Source organism: Mucor mucedo (assembly GCF_025094135.1).
Source record: "Mucor mucedo strain NRRL 3635 chromosome Unknown EV154scaffold_48, whole genome shotgun sequence".
NCBI lineage: Eukaryota > Fungi > Mucoromycota > Mucoromycetes > Mucorales > Mucoraceae > Mucor > Mucor mucedo.
The window spans coordinates 160,331-181,847 of record NW_026252332.1 but is presented as its reverse complement, the minus strand read 5'-3'; the positions used below and the strand labels follow the sequence as shown (position 1 = coordinate 181,847).

Genomic DNA, 21,517 nt, shown 5'->3' with positions numbered 1-21,517 from the left:
CTTAGTGCTAGCAAAAGACCCATAGAGAGAAACGTAAAAAAAAAAAAATTAATTACTTTTTTATTTATATAGAGAAGGAATAATTCCAGCATTTTGCAGGACGGATATGACACCTGTCATAGCAAAAATTACAGCAGCGATATTAAACACCAGCGACACAGGTTCATGAACAAAGGTGCGATGGTAATCTGTATACAAGTTAGAAAAGAAATTGTAGTACCTTTTTTTCATGCTTGTCAAAGTATCATATTGGCGCTTCACCAAGAAATCCTGACTTGAATGGTGAATAAAATACGGGCACTTAATCACATTATCTTTCCAAAACTGCCAGTCGATCCGATTTGAGTCAATAAATCCCACCGATTTGGCGAGCTCAAAATTCTCTTGATCAGGTATAATTAATTTAAAGGTGTAAAGCATGGATAGCCTAAATTGCTGATAACGTCTTAATTTGTTTACTGTCATGTTTTCAAAATGCTCGGCAAAAGTGGAATATGTAATCTTGTTCATGTAAAATGATTTGGATTTTGAGAAACATAACGTGATTTTGTGGCCGGTTTCCATAACACCAAATTTATAAAAGGAAAGCTTCATGTCCACCAACGTCGGAAATCCGTCTGCTAATGTGTGTAACATTTCTTGTGAAACGAGATCTTCTTGTGCGACCGAAATAGGAAAGTGTAACTTCAACATGAGTTCCCGCATGTCCAACAAACCATGAAAATTTCCCATAATCATTTCCATATTCTTAACAAATTCCGTACACAGATAATCGCATCGCATATAATAGAGCACCATAAATATAGCCAAACATTTGTTGTAAGGAACTGAAGGTATATGGCCTAATTCTTGCTGCGGCTTTAGTAAAAGTTTATTCATGTACTTGAAGTCGCAAATTTGAGAGTAAACACTACTGTTGATCTTGTAAAATATCTTGCCAGACATCAAATCCTTGGTCAGCATCTCGATATTAATTTCGTTAGTTGTGCTGCAATCTTCATATTGGTAGCTGTTCATCAAGAGCTGTTCCAGTTGACCAAGCGATTCAATCTCAATGATTTTTATATCCGGTTTATTTTGGATGGCAATTTGATAAAGGGCTCCGGGCGCAGGCTCTTTCTCGTCTTCGATTTGAAGAGGTCGAAGAATACGCGGACAGTTCTGGACTATGTCTGAGTATTGAATATAAGGATCATTTTCATAAGATTTATCTGCGGGTAAGGCTTTGATAAATCCATAATAGTCCTTCATCTTTTGATCATAATCCAGCTTGATTGTGCTCCACTGCTCAAAACTGATCATAATTCTTTCATCAGAAGGATACTTGTTACAAGGGAAGATGTTCTCAAACGCTTCTTTTTCTTCCTCTGGCAGTTGAGCAATAAAATCACAGCGTGAGATTAGTACTGACATTTTATAAAAACGAGAAAAAAGGGGGCTGTGAAAGAAGGACAACACAAAGCCAAAAATAAACTTATCATTCAGAAATAATAATAAAAAGGTTGTATCACCATCCAATGTTACATGAAGATCTACCAATGAAATATGCACAGTTTTGGTTACTTTATTTTTTTACATTATTTTTCTTGTTGCAATGTAGCAGCACAAAGTTTCAAGATTTCCTCGGTCTTTTTACCCACATTAGATACATCTTTTGCAACCGCTTGCCAATATTCACCATGACGAGGTTCTGCCATCACACATCGTTTCACGACAAGGTCCTGTTGCTCCTTTGTGCCGTGCTGTAATTCGAATTTATACCACCAGGCAAATGAATCGCCATGATCCGAGTCGTTCTGTATCGCCTTTTGGAACCAGTTTCTTGCCTTTTCAATTTTACGGTCAGCCCAGAATAATCGCGCAACCGCTGTGATGACGACTGGATCATGTTCACACTTCTTTAAAGCATCCACACCACGCGCCTTTCTTTGAGGTCTTGCCTCCATAAAGATTACTTCGGTCCAAATTACGCCTGAAGTAGGGCATTCTTGCAAAGCTTTAGAAGCCAATGACTTGGCCACACTTATGTTATTATTACGTTTTTCTATACGAATAGCCTGTACCCAAAGTTCTGGACTCTTAGGATTGATGAAACGGGCTTTTTCTAGAGAGGCACGAGCCTTTGTGACCATTCCCAGTTTCTCTTCTAATAAAGCCAACAGAATCCAAAGAGTCACACTCTTAGGACAGCTCTTGACAGCTTGGTTATAAATTTCACGCGCTCTGGGAGAATTACCCAAAGAATCTTCGATCTGGCCCTTGATCATCCAGAGCTTATCAAATGTAGGAAACTTTTGTAATGCCTCGTCCAACAAGGTATTGCACGCCTCGTAGTTATGCATCTGTCTTTCCAACATGACGGATTTCATCCACACACGCTCTGTGCCTGATTCCTTTCTTGCCAATTCCAACAATTTACGGGCACGGTCATATTCGTCATTTTCACTTTCGACCTTAACAGCGGCCAACCAAATTTGTTCACTGTTGGGGTTAGCACGGAATGCTTCTTCCAAAATTGTACGTGCACTTTCGACATCCCCTGCCAACCATTTTTCTTTGGCTCCCATCAACCAAAGCACTTCAGCTTGAGGACAGTATTTGACAGCACGTTGTAATAATTCCTCCACACTCGCCGGTGTGCCGTGTGATTTTTCGAGATAAGCAGCTTGCTGCCAAATAGATGCTTTGCCGGGAAACTCTTTTAGTGCATGAGCATAAATGGCACGCGCAGTTTCAATAGCCCCATGAGCAATACAGCTTTCTGCATCCTCCATCCATGTGGATTTGCGATCCTCTTCTTCAATACCCATACCAATGGTAGCACGCACAATGGCTTGGCAAGTCAAGACAGATCCATTCTTTTCGCACTTTTCGGCTTCTTCGATCCACTGTTCACGATCCAATAAAGCACCCGATTGTGACAGGGCTTTTGCGGCCAATGTGATGATCTTATCCACCATTTCAGGTTTACCATGTTCTTCTTGCAATCTGGCAGCGGCAATCCAAATTTCATGACTGGAGGGGATGGCAGCACGGGCTTTATTTAAGACAGTTTGTGCATTCTTGTAGGTTTCTAAACGAGCCAATGCAAGCCAAAGATCAACACTGAGTGGCACCAATTCGACGGCACGAGACAATAAGACTTTGGCATCCTCGGGATTTTCCTCTAAATTAATAGCAGCACGCCATAAACTGACAGAGTTTGGAATGAATTCAAGGGCACGACGCAATACCTTCTTTTTGGCCTTGTTGTCTGATTCGAGCGAAACTGCTTTCAACCAGATTTTGACAGATTGGGGCAAATGACGCACAGCGTCACCCAAAATGATCTTTGCGTTATCTGTAGTGTTTAATCTGGCAGATTCTAACCAAACATCCTCGCTCTTGGGACATTGTTCACAACCCTTTGCAATGATATTTCTAGCGTGTACGATTCTTCCCGCTACTTCTTCCAGGCGAGCAGCAGCGATCCAACCTGGTGCATGTTTAGGGTTGGTGGTAATGACTGAATTGAGTAATAATCTGGCCTTTTTCAAATCACCGATTTCGGCATCACTCTTGACAACGACACTGTTTAAATCGGTTAAATATCCCTTGGGATCAATAGTGGTTTTTCCAGAAACCGAATCTGACACTTGATCCAATTTGAGGCCCAACACTTTATCTCTTGCTTGACCGATTTCTCTGAAATTGGTCATCATATCATTACTACTGGCAGCAGCGGAAGATACGATGCCACCTAATTTCTGTTCAGTAGCGTCTAATGCGGTTTCGTATTGAGATTTATCCCTTGCTGCGGCAATAATTGAATCTGGCATAGGGGTAAATCGCTCGGGGGCTTTATTACGACGACGGTTTTTGCCAACGAGGTCACCGACTTCAGGAATGGCGGCCCATTCGGCATCGTCAATGGAAGATAATTGACGCTTTAAATCAGCAAATTGTTGAGAGATCTTGGGTCGCTCCAATCTATAACGGGCTAATTCTTCTCGTTCACGGGCTTCACGACGGGCTTTACGACGTTCGTCCATTTTGGCATCAATCATGTCCCACACGCGATCGGCTTCTTCATCGTCTTCTTCGTATGGTGCAGACGAAAATAATCCAACCTCATTGTCCGGATCTTGATATCTTTCTTCTTCATCGTCACCCTCTTTAGCCACTGTTTTGGCTGGATCACTAAATTAAAAGAGCACATTAGTAACATGTTTTTTGCATTGATAATTCAGCTTACGCTTCTCCTCCTGATTCTCTGGCGGGACCGATATCCGATCGTGTTGTGAAGCCTGTAGCACCACGGCCTAAACCTGCAACATAATTAGGTGGTGCTGGTTTTCCTACGAAATCTTTAACACCAAACATTGAAAAGCAAGTGAGAAAATTAAAAAAAAAAGCTTGCGATTTTTTTTTTTATATATATTTATAAACGGGAAATGCTACGTCATCGGGATGACCTTCATGTTAAAAAAGGGGTAAGAGCAACCATGGTATGACAAGACCTCGGTGCACTTCAAAAACGTGCAATATAAAATGTAATCAATTTATTGAAATTCCTTTTATTTCTTTTTTTTTTCTTTGTTATTATTTTTTTTAATATTATTTTGTTAGAGATGTCTAGACATAATTCAATAGATGCATTAAGGGAGAGATATCAAAGATCTAGACTGCAGCAACCAGATCCTGTTGCGACTGTATATGAAGAAGAAGAGGAGGAGGAAGAAGAAGAGGAGGAAGAAGAAATAGAGGATGATGATTATTCCATGTATTCTTCCTCTTCCAGCATTCCCGATGAAAATATTAATTTTGATCTTGTTTATGCATTACATACGTTTGTAGCGACTGTGGACGGACAGGCTTCTGTGGTGAAGGGAGATGCGATGACCTTATTAGACGACACAAATTCATACTGGTGGTTAATCAGAGCATTAAAAGCATCCGAAGTAGGCTATATACCTGCTGAAAATATTGAAGTAAAGTGTAAATGTAAATTACCCAACATTTATTTTCTCCTCTTTCTAATAACCTTTTTCAGACTCCTTTTGAAAGATTAGCTCGATTAAATAAACATCGAAATGTCCAAGTAAGGTCTTTGCAAAAATACTGTTAATTTATCTTATTCATTATTAAAACAGGTTACCTCACTTGATCAATTGCAACATTATGGTCCCGTCAGTACGAGTACCCGCAGCAATAATAAAAACAAGGTTAAAGTTTCAAAACAACTTGCATGTCAATTACAAATTATTATAACCGACGATGATGATGCTGAAGTCTATCAAGAAGTCTTTGAGAAATGGGATGAGCCCATGGCCTTACCAGACGAAGAAGAGGATCTCCAAGAAGAAAAAGATCAGCCTGCTCCAGATCCATACGCTCCTTTATTAAATCCCGAGTTTAATAAACCTATAAATATTGACAAACCATTACCAGTCAGAGTCATCACACCTCCTCCTCCTCCGTTGCAAGTAGCGCCCCAAGTTGTCGAAGAGCCTGTCAAACCCATACTAAAGTTAGAGGAACAACATATACCAAAGAAAGTCACCGGCCTAAAGAGATTACTGTCCATCGGAAATGGTGCCAGTAAGAAAAAATCAGTGGAACCTATTGTCGTACAACAAAAAGAGGATGATGAACAGTACCATGTTTTACGTATCTTTTCTGGAAACATTAATGTCGGTGCCTTATTTAATACCGTCGCTGTCACACCAGAAATGAATGCAGATCAACTTTTGAAACTCGCCTTACAAAAGTTTCATATCCCATTGCTGGAGACTTCAAAACGTCCCACCAGTCTTCAAAACGGCATTGAATACTACCTGACTGTCAAATCCATGGATGGAGGTAAACTATTACACCCAAAAAGATGTCTTTAATATGCGTTAACTCTTTCTATAGACGAAATCACCTTGGAACCACAAGATAAACCTTTAGCGATTTTTGAGTCACTTTCCGATCACCTTACCACTCCCATGCCTTCATTAACATACATCAAACGGCTGTCAATTGAACAACCCACCATCAAAGTAACCCGTGTTGGTGTATCCAAAGCACGACAACGTGCAAAGGCTCGTTTCGGGGAGGATTCAGTCATCCGCTTTTCACTTCATAAACGTATCAAGCGCACAATCGACACTGCTGCCGGCCAAATCTATGTCAAGATCTCTTATTACGCAGCAGATAATAAACAGCTGGTGGCCAGTTCGGCTAAAATATCTACCATGGGCTTGATCCGCAAAAGTAGTCTGTTACGTGTGGACCAGCATATTCAGCAACAACAACAACAGCTGAATGATAAAAAGGCCGCTCAGGAACGCATTGATAAATTAGTAGCGATTTCAACCACCACACTTATTTCGGATTTGACATTAACGGCGCTAGAAAAGTTTCACATGGTGGATCAAGATAAGTCGCTTTTTGGCATGGTATTATCGTTAAATGGACAAGGTAAAAAGAGTGCATAAGGGGAATGTGTTAACATTTTTGTATTGAGCAAAGTGTATGTTTTTGTAGAAGTACCATTAGTGCCAACAAAGACAATTTCGGACATTCTAAATGATCCAGACCTCATACCCAAAGGAACCGTTGAGAAATTATTCGTGTTACGTAAAAAGAACACGGCTGTGATACCCAGTGAATCCGAATCTACCAATCGGTTTGTACGTTATATACTTAAACAACAACAGGATGTACCCGAGCACACACCATCTAGTACAGGCAGTGTCCTGAAGCGTTTAGATCAAGCCATTCTGTCACTTGAAAATGACAAACGACAACTGGACAAGTTTCAATATAATGTAAATAAGCTAATATGGGAGTCATAGTAACGGGATCAATCTAATCAATTTTTTTAATGCATGTAGGGATCTTCACCATTGCCACCTTTAAGTCGAAATAATAGTCAAGGAATTACTTCCACCACAGCAAGGGTTGTACCTGTACGATCCAACAGTTTATCATCCATCTCATATCGATCCAAAGGTAAGATTTTTTGTATGTGTGTGTGTCACGACATGAACTCTAAAAAAAAAGCTTGTCCTGTAATAGATAACAAATTTCCACCTACAAGAAGTTCGTCATTAAAGATTGGCGGCGATGTTTTTGATAATAGTGTGAGTCCAAGTATATCGAATATGGATGATCTTGAATTGGTAAGAAATAAAAAGCGTCGCATTCCTTTTTTTGTCTATAACTGTTTTTTTTTTTAGGAATTACAACGTATTGCTACTTCTCAATAATCATAATAATAAATGTATTTTTATCAGAAAAAAAAAAAAAAAACTACAGGATGGGGTTCGCTTTTCGATACCATCTGCGTCTTCTTGTTAATGCTCGCGAGCTGTCTGTCAGAACAGCAGCTCTGCCAGTCATAGATTCAGGTCGACCTCGTGGATTAGACCAACGATGATCTGAATATACCCAACCCTGTTCATCACACTCAATTAAAGTCTACAAAAAGAATGAGTATTTGTTATGTTTTGTTGTGTTACAAATGTTCTTACAACTATGTATTAAAAAGGACGGTGAGAAAAAAAGAAGGGAAAAGAGGGACTAAAATATAAAATAATTACCTATTTCAAGTGCATCATCTGCCCAGGGACCCGTGGTATCTAGATGCCATTCATCATCCTCTTGCCAAGTATAATTTGTAGGTGAAGGCATCTCTTCTTTTGATGGCAATGGTTCCAGACCAGTGATATTTGACCATGCAGATCTTTCTGATCTTAAAAGCTATCCATACTTGTTACTTCACCTTCTTTTGTATAATTTTAATTTTATTACTCACTTGTGATGTATATCCGGTACCTGCCCACCATCGTTGATTTTCATACAAGGAAACTTGAATGGGCTCACGAGGCACTACGTTTTTCTTTTCGGTTGATTTATGCACCAGTTCAAACCCGGTTTGAAGCACCTCCATCGTGAACTGCAATAAAATTTCCAGCGTTGAACCTACCCAAGTCTTATTCAATAAGAGCATCAAGCCGATCGCCATAATGAGCCATTTTCCAAACAGGTAAAATAAGGAGGATATGCCTAGACTGACAACGAACAGGATCTTATAGGTGGTACTGGTTAAAGATAAATGTTGTAGGTGATAAGCAAAGTTGTCATAGATGCGAATAAAGAACAAGAAGGCATACTGCATGCTTTCAAGGTTCATGTAGTATTCAGAAGTATGTTCATCGAATCTTGGGAATAATATTTGCGAAGCGGGTTGGTTGAGAACCCCGTTTTGAGAATAGAGGAATAGGATGAGCATAGGTGGTACCAGTAACAATGTGTGCGAGTATAAGCCTAAATACATGTTAAATTAAGACGTTCTTAATTTTTTTTTCTTTTTTTGGCGTAAAAAATAATTACATGTGGATATCCAAAATAAGCATGCCAGTAATGAATAAGACCTTTGTTTCCAACTGTAAATATCATGCACCAATTTGCCTATGTAAAAAAACGCTCTTGAACGAGCCACCAGCCGAGTAAAAGCTTTCGCTGTGGCATGAGGACTCATAGATCCTTCGTGCTGTAGCTGTTGCTTTAATGATTTTCGATGTGCTTTATTAGCTGCCTTTTCATCCATCATGGTTTTTGGACCGTCCAACAGTCTTTTTCGACCACTGCTATTACTGTTATTGTCATCCACTACGAGGCGATCAAGTGAAGTTCGATGGGAATGCCTTGTTACTGACTCTGCTTCGGAATCGGTGACTGAAAGTGAATCTGGGCTTCGGCGTCGAGGTGGTCTACACTGAATCACCATGTCGCTACAAAATGTATGACAATTATATCCACATTCTACAAGTATTTTTCTTTATTAATTTAAAATGACACCAAAACTGTTAAGAGTTAATTACCTGTGCAGTGAACTCCTTTTGCTAAACCCCATAGAAGTTTTGTACAGTAATCACAATACACGAGCCCATGAAAATTTTGTTCTTTGAACACATGGAACTTTGCAACTGAAGGCATGTTTTATAATGTAAGTCTTGCAACAACAGAAAAAGGGCCAGGCAAACAAAAAATAAAATAAAATAAAAATAAAATAAAATAAACAAGAGTAAATTTAACACGTGAATGTTTATGTGTGACGTATGTAGATAATTGTTTCATGCGGTTTTTAAGGGGTATATCAAAAACAAATATTACATAATTAGTGGAGGGCACCAAGAGCAGTAAATGACATGACAATGATACCAAATACAACTAGCACAACAGACGCGATATCCAACCACCAAGTAGATTTGGCTTGTACCTTTAAACAAGCAGGGTCGATCAAAGCAGGTCTGTTCAACCAGTTGGGATGAAAGACTGCGACATAGGCGAATCCGGGAATGATGTACGCTAAGAAAGAAGAGGCAATACCACCTACTACCGAATAGACTTTACCCAAAGATCTGATTTGAACACCAAAAATTAAAAAGATTGCAAATAGAACAACGGTGACGCTATAATGTTGTAATGCTGTAGGTTGACGGTCAGCCGTTTCAAAGCCAATTGTCTTTTGTACCGCTTCTCTTGCTGGGTAAAATGCCATTCTAAGAAGGAAATTATTAATACTTTATGATTTTAAAAAGGAGTTTTTAAATATATATGAACTTACGGAACGGTAAGAACCATCGATAAACCCAAGGCAAATCGGCCAACATTAATGACGTTATCATCGACGGGGAAATTACTGAATAAACTACTTGAGACATCCTTGCCAAAGCTGAGGTAACCAATGGCAGCAAAGGACATGGAAATAGCCCAACTCATTAAAGTAGACAGGAACGAGGTGATCTTCCAAGAGTCCATAGACTGGTTCTTTTGCGAAAGATAATTGGAATGAGCTACTTGAGAACAAACGAAAGCAAATGACATAATTCCCATTGCGGCAACGGGATCTCTACCGACCTCCATAATAGGAGCCTCATGTTCTTTGGAATAAGCGGGTGCTCGGATCAATACAGTGATAATCATGACGGGTAACAGCAAGACGGAGAATGCGGACCATCGCGCAAGTGCTCCGATGGATCTAAATAAATTGAGAGGAAAGATCTTTTTAGAAGCATTAGTGTGTGCGGGGTCATATTAAAACGTTACAGAAATAACTTACGACCAAGACCGCAACAAGAATAGTGACCAATTGACGGTCCGCCAAGGCTGGAAATTGGGGGAAATAGAGCCCTAATAAAATTGGAATTGTATCCGCAACCACTATAAACAACATAATTAATATCTGTAACCATCTCAGAAAATCCCCCTTAAAACTTACAAATAAAATAACTAATAACACTGCCTGCACTCTGAATAAATAACATCAAATTCAACATGTGGAAACCAAATCGTCCCATAGCAACCTCGGCAATCGTAGAGAAATTGAAGATTTGCGTCTTTTGGCCCGTCAAGATAAGAGTATAAACAGCAAAGAATGTGAGAATAGACACAAACACAGAGATCGCAATACCAGTGGAGAAACCAGCAATCAACAAAGCGAATGGTAAACCAATGATACCAGATCCCACAGTCGCATTGACGATATTTAAAGAAACCTCAAATACACTGCGAGTACCGTAACCAGGACGACTAGATTGCAACAAATCTAAATCTTCCACAGGTTCCACAGGAATTGTACCATATTCTGTCCGACTTGTCATTTTTTTAGAAAAAAATAAAAAAATATTTATATAGAAAAAAAGATAAAGAAAAAAAAGATAGTCCATTGTTCGTTTTATAGTTGATCGGAGTTATTTGCAAGTTGATCACAAAAAACATTTAACAGAAAACGATTTGATCCATAACATGAGTCACTTGGTATTTCACCCACTGTTGTTATATCAAACACAAATAGCCCCTTTCAACTGTTTGAACCACTCAGCACTCGCTTTGCAAAAAATTACCATTTTTAGCATCTATACATATCTACATATAAAATAAAGGGGGCGAATCCCATTTCTTATTCTCAAACAGCCATACTTTACAGGAGCCCCAACATAGAACAACTTTTCGCTCTTTCTCAAAAATATAGCAGCCATTAAATTACAGACACTATGGTTAGTTATGCCTGTCTGGGGTTATTGTGTTCTTATTGACAAACACTTATACTGATGCAATCATTGATAACGGATAAACTATTAAATGAGGCTATCAAACAGTCTCTCTAATCGCGGGCATGAATACTAAGCTAGCAGTTTGGGCGACATTGCCTGTGTTTTATTATCTTCATATTGGGTAAACATTTCTAATGTACACTTTTTAAGCCGGGCTATGCGTTTGTCTATCATCGATCTTAATTTTTTTTAATTTTTGGCTGTTTTAATAGATTCTATGCCCCTTAATAATGTCAGTAATATAAGTAAAAGAATGGTCGAACTATGTCCTTGTATCTTTTAAAAAAAAATAGGATATATCTAGACCTACATACATTGCATTACATATATTAGGAGGAGTTCATCTTGCGGATCTCAGCGTCAAAGTGGCGTGATCGTCATTTGACATCAATTCGAATTCTCATTGGGTTTTAAAAAGAGCAGCGTCTTATATATTTCACCAGGGATTGTAAAAAGGCGTAACTTCTACTTTATCACTTGTTCACAAGATGTCGTTATCCCTATCTCGAGTCTTATTCACATTCACACCTTATTGAAAAATGACAGCACCTTATATTTCAACAACAATAACAACAATAAATAAAAACAAATATCGGATGAGAGTATTAATGTTTTATTTTGTTTTTCACTGTTAAAACAGTTTTGGTGCAGCCTTTTGTGTTACGGTCTAGACTAACCATATGCGTCAAAAAAACCACGGCGTTGGTTTTCCTGTCAAATGCACAGACTTTGACGACCTATTCTCTTTAAGGCAATCCTATTTTTTTTTTTAGCAAAACTGTTATTGAATACATACAAGATGTGTACTGCGTTCAGTAAAGTTAAATTAAATGCTGAAACATCCATATTCCTCATGTCTTCAGTCATTCACGCAGTCATAAAAAAATGACACACATAGAATTTATTTATTTTAAAGTTTAACAAGATTTAGTTTCTTATCTTATCGTACGTTATTATCGTAAAGAGAGTCTCTTGTACTATCATCAGTGACAAATATGCTGTCAGTGGTACCCGATTCGCCAAATGCTTGTTGTCAGCTAAAGGTGTAACTGTACACATCTGATTGTCTTATCATGAAGTCTTGCATAGGCGGTTTATTATGCTTAGCTAACCTCGTGACATAATATCTTCGTTCATTCGGTATGCTTACTAAATTATCATCTGTGCGGCTATACCATAAACATGGGTATATATTCTTAAAAGCATTTATATGACTATATCCTGGGTAAATTACCACAGATGACTAGAAGAGAAAAAAAAATCCCATTAAAATGTTCTTTTTTTTTTTTGTTCGAAAGTCGATGTCACTTCACTAATACATTCAAGCGATGTTAAAGGAGAAAGGTGAGAATTTTATTAAATGCTTTATAGCTTTTATTGAATAATCATGAGGAAGGGCATCATAGAAATTATGGGGAATTTCGAGGCTATCGCCTCTGATTTTCGGGGGATAGAAGGTGCTTCTTATCCATTGAGTGTGTATAAGAAGTTTTCATCCCGAGTTATGCCGCAAAAGTGTTTATCATAAGCCCCAGCTTTAGAAATGCTCCATTCGATTAAGGTTGACTGGTTACAGACGTTTTCCTATGGCGATGTTGATGTTAGAATTAAAAAAACAATACAAGTATTATAAACCTTCCATACCTCTAAAGAGAAAAGAGACAAAAACCACTTAGCTGCATTATTGTCAAATTCAGACAGAATTCGTGATATCGCGGTTTCAGTACTCATTGACTACGTATAGACCAAGAGCAGCAAGGGATAGTGTGTTAACCTCACATTGTAAACAGTTAGGCTTACACTATATTTAACTGTGATTACACTGTAAATGGCTGGGATCACCTAATTGAACACAATCACAATTAGTTTCTTTGTTTTTGGTTTAAGCAAATACCACAGTATATAATTACCACTCAATTGTATAAACAACACATTAACATAAATTGGAGTCAATTGATGGTGCCTTGCGGATAATTTCGTCAAGAACACATTTACTCTCGATAATTAACTTGACATGGTCATCATCAATTTTTTGGCTAGTCATTTGCCTTGAAGCTTCCATGTTACTCAAGTCGTTTCCGACATCATCCACTCAGACAATAATGCGTGCAGAAACCGTATAATCTTCTTGACATGCTGCAGAAAAGGATTCTCCCCTATGATACGACTGTTTATTTAGAGATAACCAGATGAATAAAAGATCTGCTTACCATTTGATATAGAGTTTATCCTCCGTAAAAAGAGCCCCCAAGATGGATCCCCAAATGTTAATGACATATTAATAATTGGTTGGGTTCTTTCTGGACTTTGGGTGTAGTATGTCCCTTCTTTTTCGGTAAAGATTGATGCTAAAGTATGCATAATAAATGTATTTTATATGTGTGTCTTCTTTTTTACTTTTATATGACTATAATTAGAATATGAAATATCATCCGTGCTATTTAAATGGTTAATCACAAGTTGTCGGGACAATTTGTAAGCACTATCGAGGTAGTCCTGCCTTAGATGTTATTGTTTTTTTAGTATTATAATTAGGAGAAAAATGTCAAACACAATAACCTTATTTATGTCCTTCAACTTGTGATCCATCGTCTTTAAGTGAAAGCTGGTTCTGTGGCCATAGTGCCCGACGATTACTTTCTATTCTTCCTCCGTAAAAAACTGCTGCTGGCTTCCACATCTTTGATCTGAAAGATCAAGTACGAGACTTAAACAGAAACTGGAGGCCACTCAAATAAAATTTTAAAATTTGATCTGAAACCAGGCGGGATTACCCCCTGAAACTACATTATAATAATTAGGTTTGATAGACCATAAATGGGTTTCCATAAAATTGGCTCCTCTGTTTTTGTATTATTATACTTAGGGCCAAGTCTTTCTTAATGATTGCCTGGCACCAGTTAAAGAATCTAACACTAAGATCTTCATTATTTAAAAACTTATCAATGACTGCCTTGAATTCTTCCTCCGCCGATTTTCTGGTAATCTGATAGATCATAGGATTGAAGCATGCAATGGGATCAAAATCCCTGTAATTCTCGACGATGTATTCTTCCATTTTTTTAAAGAATAATAAAAGCGCTTGAGATCTTATTGCCAGACATCGAATTATATTTCTGTAAAGTGTGAAAGGCCAACATTAAATAATCGAAAAATAACGTTGCCATTATTTTCCACTGGTTAGCAGTAAAAAGCTGCATCTGGGTTTTACTCTTTTTGATCGGAAAAATTGAGCACCGAAGTCAAACATAATCTACGGTAGATAATTAGATTTGATAGACCATAGGCCTAGGTAAGAGCAGTCACCTGGCCGTTTTTTGTTCTTTAGAGTTTAAGCTCCAAAATCTTTTAGCTTGGCCCTTTCCTGCATTCTTCATGATGGAACCACCGCTTTTGGTGCTCAACAATAGATTGTCTCAACATCCTATTTTGATATGTGAACGCAAGTAATTAGTGGCTGCGATGGGATAAGATTATGTTATATTTAAACTCATTACCTCTTGATTTGCTGTTTCATTCCCGATTCAACTATCTAGATTTTCAGCGCGCGTTATTTTACCATGATCGCCCTTCAAGACGTTATCCATAGTTCCGATTTTTTACGCACACGTCTAGAATAAGGTTTACGCCTATTCATGTGAATCTACACAATTGTCACTTCTCTCATCTGCAAATGTCGAGATGCTGTATATACATGATTTTTTAATACCCTGAATGAAAGTTATGATAGAATTTATGTGATTTACATTAACCCCAGCTTAAAGATGAGTGCTCATCGTATAGTAGAGCCTAGCCGCAACCATAATATTACCAATATCCCGCAAAAATCGGAACACATCTTTTTTATCATATTTAAGCCTCTTCTTGAAAGAGCGAAAGTCATTAGTAACTAACTTTTCTACATTGTTTATTAAATTCTTTCATAAAAAAGTGCTGTATATGAACATAAAAAAACAGAAGGAAAAGAAGAAAAATGTGTGTGAACGACCATTATTTATAGATTGATAAACAAGAGCCAATTTACGTCAGGATGATGTAATTTTTGATTATTTAATCAGTTATAATGTTTAAAGAAAACGTTTTTTAGGTAGAGCAGTAGTGCTTTCACATAAAGCGGTATGCCATAAATATATTCATGTAGATATATGATAGCCAAATAAAGTGGACAGTCTTTGATTTTTGCACCGCAAAAACAAGAACACAAGCCTCATGTCTTTCATTGTGATGTTGGGGCTAATATGTAGCTTCTCTCCAAAATTTTTTTGGATACTTTCTAGAATGCAGCATTGTAACCAACTCATCAGAATTAAACGGGCCAACACTCTTATCCTGTAGACTATTGCTCCCCTTCCTTGCTTGTCCCACCAGCGAGCTTTGGGCGGAGATCCAAGTGAATTTTATTTAAGGTTTTACGAACATTGCATTACGTTAAAATAGATTAACGTCAATTCGAATTCTTGATTTTTAAAAAATTAACAAAGCTTCAAATTTCATTGACAATTATAAAAAGGCGTAACTGAAATCCCTACTTTATTACTTCATGACTTATTCTTGCTAGCGCTACCATCTTTATCCCAGGCTATATTTTATAAACAAATTTTATTAAATAATGACAGTACCATTTATCTCTCAAAAAAAAAAAAAAAAAAAAAAAAAAAAAAAATCCGCAAGATTAAATATTGCACTTCATTATTTTACTAAAGAAGTAGTTTTAGCAAGTTCTTTGGTACCACAATCTAAGCTAACCACATGTGTCCACAAAACCAAGGTATTGGTCGTCCTGTCAAATGCATAGGCTTTAGGTGACCTATTATTTTTAAGGCTACACAAAAATAATAAGCAAGCAAAAATGTTACCTTATGCATAGCGATGCTATGATAAGGTAGTATATAAAGAAGAAGGAAAAAAAAAAAGAACACACACTGATATTAGCACCCTGAAAAAAATTGTCAAGAATGCCCATATAGTTAAAGCATTTAACAAATCCCATAGTTGAACGGAAGTACACATTATGTCAAGCATCTCCATGTTAGACAAGATTAAGCACCTATCTTATCACTACACGACATAGTAAGTAAAGGTTATCTATGAACTTTAATAAGTCTATCTTCGCACGGTACATCAGCATTATTTAAACTTTTTCTGAAAATCAATGAAATTTATATTGCCATAACGAATTATTTATTACTCGATTCACTTTCCAATTATTGGTGTCTGACTGATGAACAAAAGGACACGAGCTCGCTTTTTTTTTTAATGGAATTTCATGATCGCTAATGTTTACCTAGAATACGTATCATCAATATAAGATATGGTAAGATCTCGTAGTTAGCCTAGGATGATATGTACATTTTGGACTGTATTAGCTATATTGTAGTCCTTAACAGTCGTTTCATATGCCCTGTTAAAAATCAGCTACATCAAAAAACTTGAAATGAAACATGAGCCAAATTTTGTTGCAGGTGCCACAATTTGCTTGATTTCGAAAGAATTCAGTCTCGTTGGTCTTATAATCGTCCGGGCCAGTGACTGAAGCAATAGATAATGTTTACTAGCTAAACCAAAAAAATATTTTATACGAGCGATCTCGTATTAGCTTTTGATTTGGAACGTATAAACATCGCTACGCAGACTGTCCAACCGCTTATATTCTTATATATGCAATCTTTAGAAAGAGGTCAATTTGTCATTACTTATGCCGATGCCCATTGATTTTGTTGGTTATCTTATGAATATAGATCACATATATACTCTATCAGAACATCCCTTAGTTATCGTTCTCCATTAAAGTACTAATAATATAATAAGTATAAATAGAAATTTCGATGAGATTTTTATTTTTCTCATTCTGAATTAACAGTCATTCTCTATCTGTGTGTCGACCGAATTTCTGTGCTGAATTATTTGAGCTGTGGCAAAACCGAAATACACTCCGAATTACCAAACCCCGTGGATCAGTCTACTCTTAAATTTTAACAAACGGTTTTTCCCTAATATCAGTTTCAATACCGACTATGTAACCCGTTTTAATCTGTTGTGGCTACGTAAATTACAATCATATGGCTATAGCCTGTTACATTAAGCATCTACGAATTGTGACAATTAGTCTGGAATTATTCTGTAACCCATGGTGGGATGAACTTCTTGTGCCAGTATTTTGCTTCAATTACCACCAGTTATAAAATATTTAATAGTGTATGGAACCATTGATAAACTTTTTTTTTATGACCAGTATTTTCCAGTTGTTACACGGATAACCCGTATGCAACCTTTTGTTCGTCTTCCTTATTGGTTCTGATCAATTTTCATTACTTGCATTCTATTTAGAAAATTGTTTGGTTAGTAGGCCAATGTTATATTAAAAATAGGTAATAAGTGAAGATGAGAATTTTAAGTAACATTTTGTTTTTGTTCTATTTGGGACTTACAGCTAGGATGTGGTTTGTCGATAAACTTCTTGATAAGCTTTGTTTACACTGATTTTCACCATGTCTTTAGGAACAATATAAGGATTTACATCGCGACAAGTATTTATTTGCCCTGCTATATAGTATTTTATACATTCTTAACTTTCTTAGTCCATTGAAGATTTGGACTATTATAAAGTTAAATATGTGTAACGATTTAATACATATATATAAAAAAACGGAGCAGCATTTATTATAGTCATAAATCATTTGTTTGGGGGCATAAGGCATAATGTGTATATGTGTTTTTGATTTCATTTATGGAGCATAGTGAGAATTATCCTCTGGATATAATACATTGTTCAACATGTTGGAATCAGATTGTTGTCGTTTATTAGCAGCATGATAATTTGCTGCAGATGCAATCAAAGGTAACAATTCAACGGGTAAACTATTTAAATGGATACCAACCGATTCTAAAATGGCGTATACTGCAGCGTTTGTCTCAGCTGGAGGTTGAGATTGCTGTAGCTGTTGCTGTTGCTGCTGAAGCTGCTGAAGCTGTTGCTGTTGTGAATGTTGTTGATTATGTTGCTGCTGCTGCTGCTGCTGTTGAGACGGTGGTAGTAGCGGCGGCACTGGTGATGTACTTTTCAAAAACGGAGGTGCCATTTCTGATGTACGCCTTTGCCTTTTAATTAAACTTGGTCGTTGAGGCGCAATATGTACCGTATTTCGTCTATCAATCAGTATCTTTTCATCCTTCGTTTCGGCTTTTTTCGGCTTTTGTTGTTGCTGCTGAGGCTGTTGTTGCTGTTGTTGTTGTTTTATATGTGTTGTACTAGTTCGGTTACGTTTCTTGATGATGTCGGTTTTTAAACTAAGTGGTCGAACCGCACCGTGCAATTTTAAAAAGAGACCACATGCGTTACATAACGGGTGGCCTTGTGGATCTCGACGCCAAAGTGGTGTGGTTGTGGTTTGACAATTCGAACATTGTGTCTTTACTGAACATGCTGGATGTTGTCGGTTGGATTTGGACTTCTTCTTTTTTACATAGTCAGCATCAATCTCATCGTCTTGGCTATGATAATCAGAACTCGACATCGAATGAGGCGAGGAAGCAGAAGGCGGAGAGGAAGCTGCAGATTCATTTGCTGACGATAAATGTAAGTTCATCATGGCTAAATCTGGAGGTCTTGTTGTATTATTGTTGTAATAAACATTTAAAATATCCTCAAAGCTCAAACTGCCAGCGTTGGTCATCAATGGCTCTTGAGGTTGATAATGTTGTGGTGAAGAAGACTCGAAATAGAAGGAACCGTCTGTATTTAAGGGCGATGTGGGGTGATGGTATTGTCCATGTTGTAATAAAGTAGGTGTAGTGATTGGACTCGTGTTTTGACTATTATGCATAAAATAGGACCTTGAGGGTACGGATTGACTGAAATGATTAAAATCTTCCTCGTCCAATGAATATTGATCAACAGGTTCTTCATGTAGTGAGGGGATTGTTATACTATTGATTTGGGTGTTAAAGTCTGATCTTCTTTTGACAGGCTTTTTAAACGATACTGGTTAGTATAGGGATATATTTATTTAGTGTTACTCTGTAAGGCTTACTGTGTAGCGGGGTACATGACTTAGTTGATGATGATCGGAAGCCCGCATACCGGAAACAAGCACGTTTGAATCTTTGTACATGTTATCCATGGAGTAAGGCGGAGCCGAAGAAGATAGTAAAGTGGTGGTATCGTCAGCAGAAGGAGGTGTTGTATGATCTATATCCATAGCATCTTTCGATATCTTGTTAGACTGTTCAGCAGCTTCTTCAGCAGCTTGTTCGGCAAGCTTCTTTTTAGTGAGTGTCATTGCCATCATACGCCAAGTAAGGTTCTCCATACGAGATCCATTGGGTAAGGTATCTTTTGCTTTGGTATACATTCTCCAGACTTTACTTGCCAAGGGGTCCTTCTTTTTACCATCATCCAGTTCTGTGTCTGGTTTAGGAGGAGGGAAGAGCAATGCATCAGAGAGTAACTGATCCATTTTAGAAGGGACTTTGTTTGGAATTAACGACATGGTGGTGGTATTAAATGACTATAGATACAAAAGAAAACTATGTTCATAGATTTTCTTGAAATGTTTTTTTTTTGGGATTTTTTTTTATTTTTTTATTTTTCGTTGCCAGTCTTTCTTTTTTTGTGTATGTGTGTGTGTGTAATGAATCAAGTAATTTTAAAGTAAATGATATATAAAAAAGATAAAAAAGAGAGAAAAAGGTAAAAATATATAATTGACTTACTTTAACGCGATCGTATTTGTGTGGAACTTTAGTGGTCGCTAGTCTAAATGGACAAGCGTAAAGTTCCCTTTTTTGTGTCTTGTCATGCCAGTTATCGCATGTGACTGGTGAATAGCTTTTTACTTATCTAAATTGTATTCCCACAATATTTCCTGCATTAAGCAAAAAAACAAAAGGCAAGAGAGGGCCAATTTAGAGTGTAACCCGGTCGATCCCGAGAATAAAATACGTCACAATATCATAAAAAAGGGCCCAAGCTCTAGCATTTTTTTTTATCCCACATCTTATCGAGTTTTTTTTTCCTTATCTTCGTTCTTCCATATTTGGAACAATATTTCTCCGGGAAACGAAGTGCGGTGACACGTGCCTGAAGAATCCTTTATATCTGCTACTGATAACCATTACCTTTTTTATCCTTATTCGAGATAGTGTCATCACCCTCTTTTGATATACTATTTTTATTTATATTGCTATACCCAAGACTATAAAAAACCCTTAATTAATCCTACTGAGTTTGAACAACCCTTATCGATACCTTTTCCTCTGATAATCTTCATCTTGTACCTGAAAACTTCTGTCTTTCTTCTTTGATGGGTTATTAATTATCCACTCTCAGTATATAGCTTTTTTCCCCACGTTTTCTGTTCGCAATAGTATTCCATCATGTGACAAATACTTGGGTCTCATTATGTAATCCGAATTCGCAATAATTTCCCTTTTTTTCAACCCTTTTTTTTTTTTTTTTTTGGCTTTAGCGCTCTTTCTTTTTTTTTCAAACTAATCTTTATTTATAGGTCTCAGATTTGTATATCTAAACCTAATCATTATCCATGACTTGATCTATGTGGAGATATGTAAGTGAACACAAGAGAATCTAAAGTCTGGTACACAATCAGCGCCACAATTGATTTTTTCTTCCTTTTTTTTTACCATGGCAATAATCCCATCTTCTCGCACCGGTACATCGGCTGAAAAAAAAAATATTGGTTCCTGAAAACCATAGCAACGTATTTTGATTGGTTACGCCAGGTGTTGAACCAAGGTATAGGATCTTGTTGATGATCATTCATATTTTAAGCCAAGATGTGAATATCCTTAATATAGATGGTTGGGATGATAGAAACTTGGCAAATTCATTGAACCTGTTTGTCTTTCATAGCATTAGATTTTGCAAAATAGATACTAATGTGTAATCAAAAAATGAAAAGATACGATTAAAGAAAAAAAAGAGGGGATTTATTATTATTTGTGTTTACACAGTTACTACATTACAGTGATAAATCATATAGAATACGTAAACAGGGGTAATGACCAAGCCATAACTCTCTCTCTCTCTCTCTCTCTCTCTCTCTCTCTCTCTCTATCTATCGCTCTGTTTAGTTTTATTACCTGTATATTTGCATTGGACTTTACTTTGTGTCACTTACCACAAAAAAAATGCCCAAAGAACAATACCAACAGGGATCCTATGTCTTGGATTCAATATCCCGCGTAACCAATCAAAAGACGTTGCAACGGCTTTCAGGTACCAATTTTTGATTTTTTTGGCTGTTGTACCGGCGCGAGAAGATGAGAATGCTGTGGTAAAAAAAAAAAAAAAAAAAAAAAAAAAAAAAAAAAAAAAAAATGACGCTCATTGTGTACCGGACATTTTTTTTGTGTTCACTTACATTTCTCCACATAGATCCATGGATAATGATTAAGTTTACAGAGACCTA

The 21,517-nt window shown here is 37.1% G+C and overlaps 7 protein-coding genes across 7 annotated transcripts; 1 reads left to right on the top strand and 6 right to left on the bottom strand.

The window, feature by feature from the left end:
* Nucleotides 1-41: 41 nt before the first annotated feature.
* On the bottom strand, nucleotides 42-1,453 carry EV154DRAFT_509735 (uncharacterized protein). Its single transcript, XM_051601630.1, has one exon. The coding sequence runs from the start codon at nucleotides 1,411-1,413 to the stop codon at nucleotides 61-63; it is 1,353 nt and encodes a 450-aa protein (XP_051457433.1). The 5' UTR covers nucleotides 1,414-1,453; the 3' UTR covers nucleotides 42-60.
* An 8-nt stretch (nucleotides 1,454-1,461) lies between these two features.
* On the bottom strand, nucleotides 1,462-4,364 carry EV154DRAFT_443726 (PRP1 splicing factor, N-terminal-domain-containing protein; the record flags this gene model as incomplete). Its single annotated transcript, XM_051597034.1, has 2 exons — nucleotides 1,462-4,179; nucleotides 4,235-4,364. Coding segments are annotated over 2 exons (2,732 nt in total), but the record flags the coding sequence as incomplete, so codon positions are not given.
* A 349-nt stretch (nucleotides 4,365-4,713) lies between these two features.
* EV154DRAFT_509733 (uncharacterized protein) lies at nucleotides 4,714-7,446 on the top strand. Its single transcript, XM_051601629.1, has 8 exons — nucleotides 4,714-4,970; nucleotides 5,033-5,080; nucleotides 5,133-5,841; nucleotides 5,896-6,444; nucleotides 6,511-6,794; nucleotides 6,861-6,978; nucleotides 7,045-7,148; nucleotides 7,206-7,446. The coding sequence occupies exons 1-8, from the start codon at nucleotides 4,761-4,763 to the stop codon at nucleotides 7,233-7,235; spliced, it is 2,052 nt and encodes a 683-aa protein (XP_051457431.1). The 5' UTR covers nucleotides 4,714-4,760; the 3' UTR covers nucleotides 7,236-7,446.
* Nucleotides 7,271-9,033, bottom strand: EV154DRAFT_233627 (uncharacterized protein). The gene is made up of 5 exons (XM_051594512.1): nucleotides 8,853-9,033; nucleotides 8,362-8,793; nucleotides 7,784-8,295; nucleotides 7,569-7,728; nucleotides 7,271-7,446 (listed from the first exon to the last, which is right to left on the bottom strand). The coding sequence occupies exons 1-5, from the start codon at nucleotides 8,965-8,967 to the stop codon at nucleotides 7,436-7,438; spliced, it is 1,230 nt and encodes a 409-aa protein (XP_051457430.1). The 5' UTR covers nucleotides 8,968-9,033; the 3' UTR covers nucleotides 7,271-7,435.
* A 115-nt stretch (nucleotides 9,034-9,148) lies between these two features.
* On the bottom strand, nucleotides 9,149-10,634 carry EV154DRAFT_421168 (transmembrane amino acid transporter protein-domain-containing protein; the record flags this gene model as incomplete). Its single annotated transcript, XM_051596001.1, has 4 exons — nucleotides 9,149-9,533; nucleotides 9,599-10,035; nucleotides 10,094-10,194; nucleotides 10,253-10,634. The coding sequence occupies 4 exons, from the start codon at nucleotides 10,632-10,634 to the stop codon at nucleotides 9,149-9,151; spliced, it is 1,305 nt and encodes a 434-aa protein (XP_051457429.1).
* A 1,917-nt stretch (nucleotides 10,635-12,551) lies between these two features.
* EV154DRAFT_481660 (uncharacterized protein) lies at nucleotides 12,552-14,145 on the bottom strand (the record flags this gene model as incomplete). The annotated part of the gene is made up of 7 exons (XM_051598414.1): nucleotides 12,552-12,671; nucleotides 12,732-12,821; nucleotides 12,888-12,929; nucleotides 12,998-12,999; nucleotides 13,026-13,178; nucleotides 13,298-13,435; nucleotides 13,950-14,145. 7 exons carry the CDS (start codon nucleotides 14,143-14,145, stop codon nucleotides 12,552-12,554), a joined length of 741 nt encoding a protein of 246 aa, XP_051457428.1.
* A 3,573-nt stretch (nucleotides 14,146-17,718) lies between these two features.
* EV154DRAFT_602825 (global nitrogen regulator protein) lies at nucleotides 17,719-20,869 on the bottom strand (the record flags this gene model as incomplete). The annotated part of the gene is made up of 4 exons (XM_051607315.1): nucleotides 17,719-19,054; nucleotides 19,118-19,594; nucleotides 20,730-20,767; nucleotides 20,824-20,869. 4 exons carry the CDS (start codon nucleotides 20,867-20,869, stop codon nucleotides 17,813-17,815), a joined length of 1,803 nt encoding a protein of 600 aa, XP_051457427.1. The 3' UTR covers nucleotides 17,719-17,812.
* Between the last annotated feature and the right edge of the window lie 648 nt (nucleotides 20,870-21,517).

What these genes read in the sequence shown, in the direction of transcription:
- EV154DRAFT_509735 (XM_051601630.1), bottom strand. Translation starts at nt 1,413, where the DNA reads ATGTCAGTACTAATCTCACGCTGTGATTTTATTGCTCAACTGCCAGAG.
- EV154DRAFT_509733 (XM_051601629.1), top strand. Translation starts at nt 4,761, where the DNA reads ATGTATTCTTCCTCTTCCAGCATTCCCGATGAAAATATTAATTTTGAT. An exon ending in TGTCAAATCCATGGATGGAG is followed by an intron (nt 5,842 to 5,895) that starts GTAAACTATTAC and finishes CTCTTTCTATAG; the next exon opens with ACGAAATCACCTTGGAACCA. An exon ending in TGGACAAGTTTCAATATAAT is followed by an intron (nt 6,795 to 6,860) that starts GTAAATAAGCTA and finishes TAATGCATGTAG; the next exon opens with GGATCTTCACCATTGCCACC.
- EV154DRAFT_233627 (XM_051594512.1), bottom strand. Translation starts at nt 8,967, where the DNA reads ATGCCTTCAGTTGCAAAGTTCCATGTGTTCAAAGAACAAAATTTTCAT. An exon ending in AAAAGGAGTTCACTGCACAG is followed by an intron (nt 8,794 to 8,852) that starts GTAATTAACTCT and finishes AAATACTTGTAG; the next exon opens with AATGTGGATATAATTGTCAT. An exon ending in GTACCGGATATACATCACAA is followed by an intron (nt 7,729 to 7,783) that starts GTGAGTAATAAA and finishes AAGTATGGATAG; the next exon opens with CTTTTAAGATCAGAAAGATC.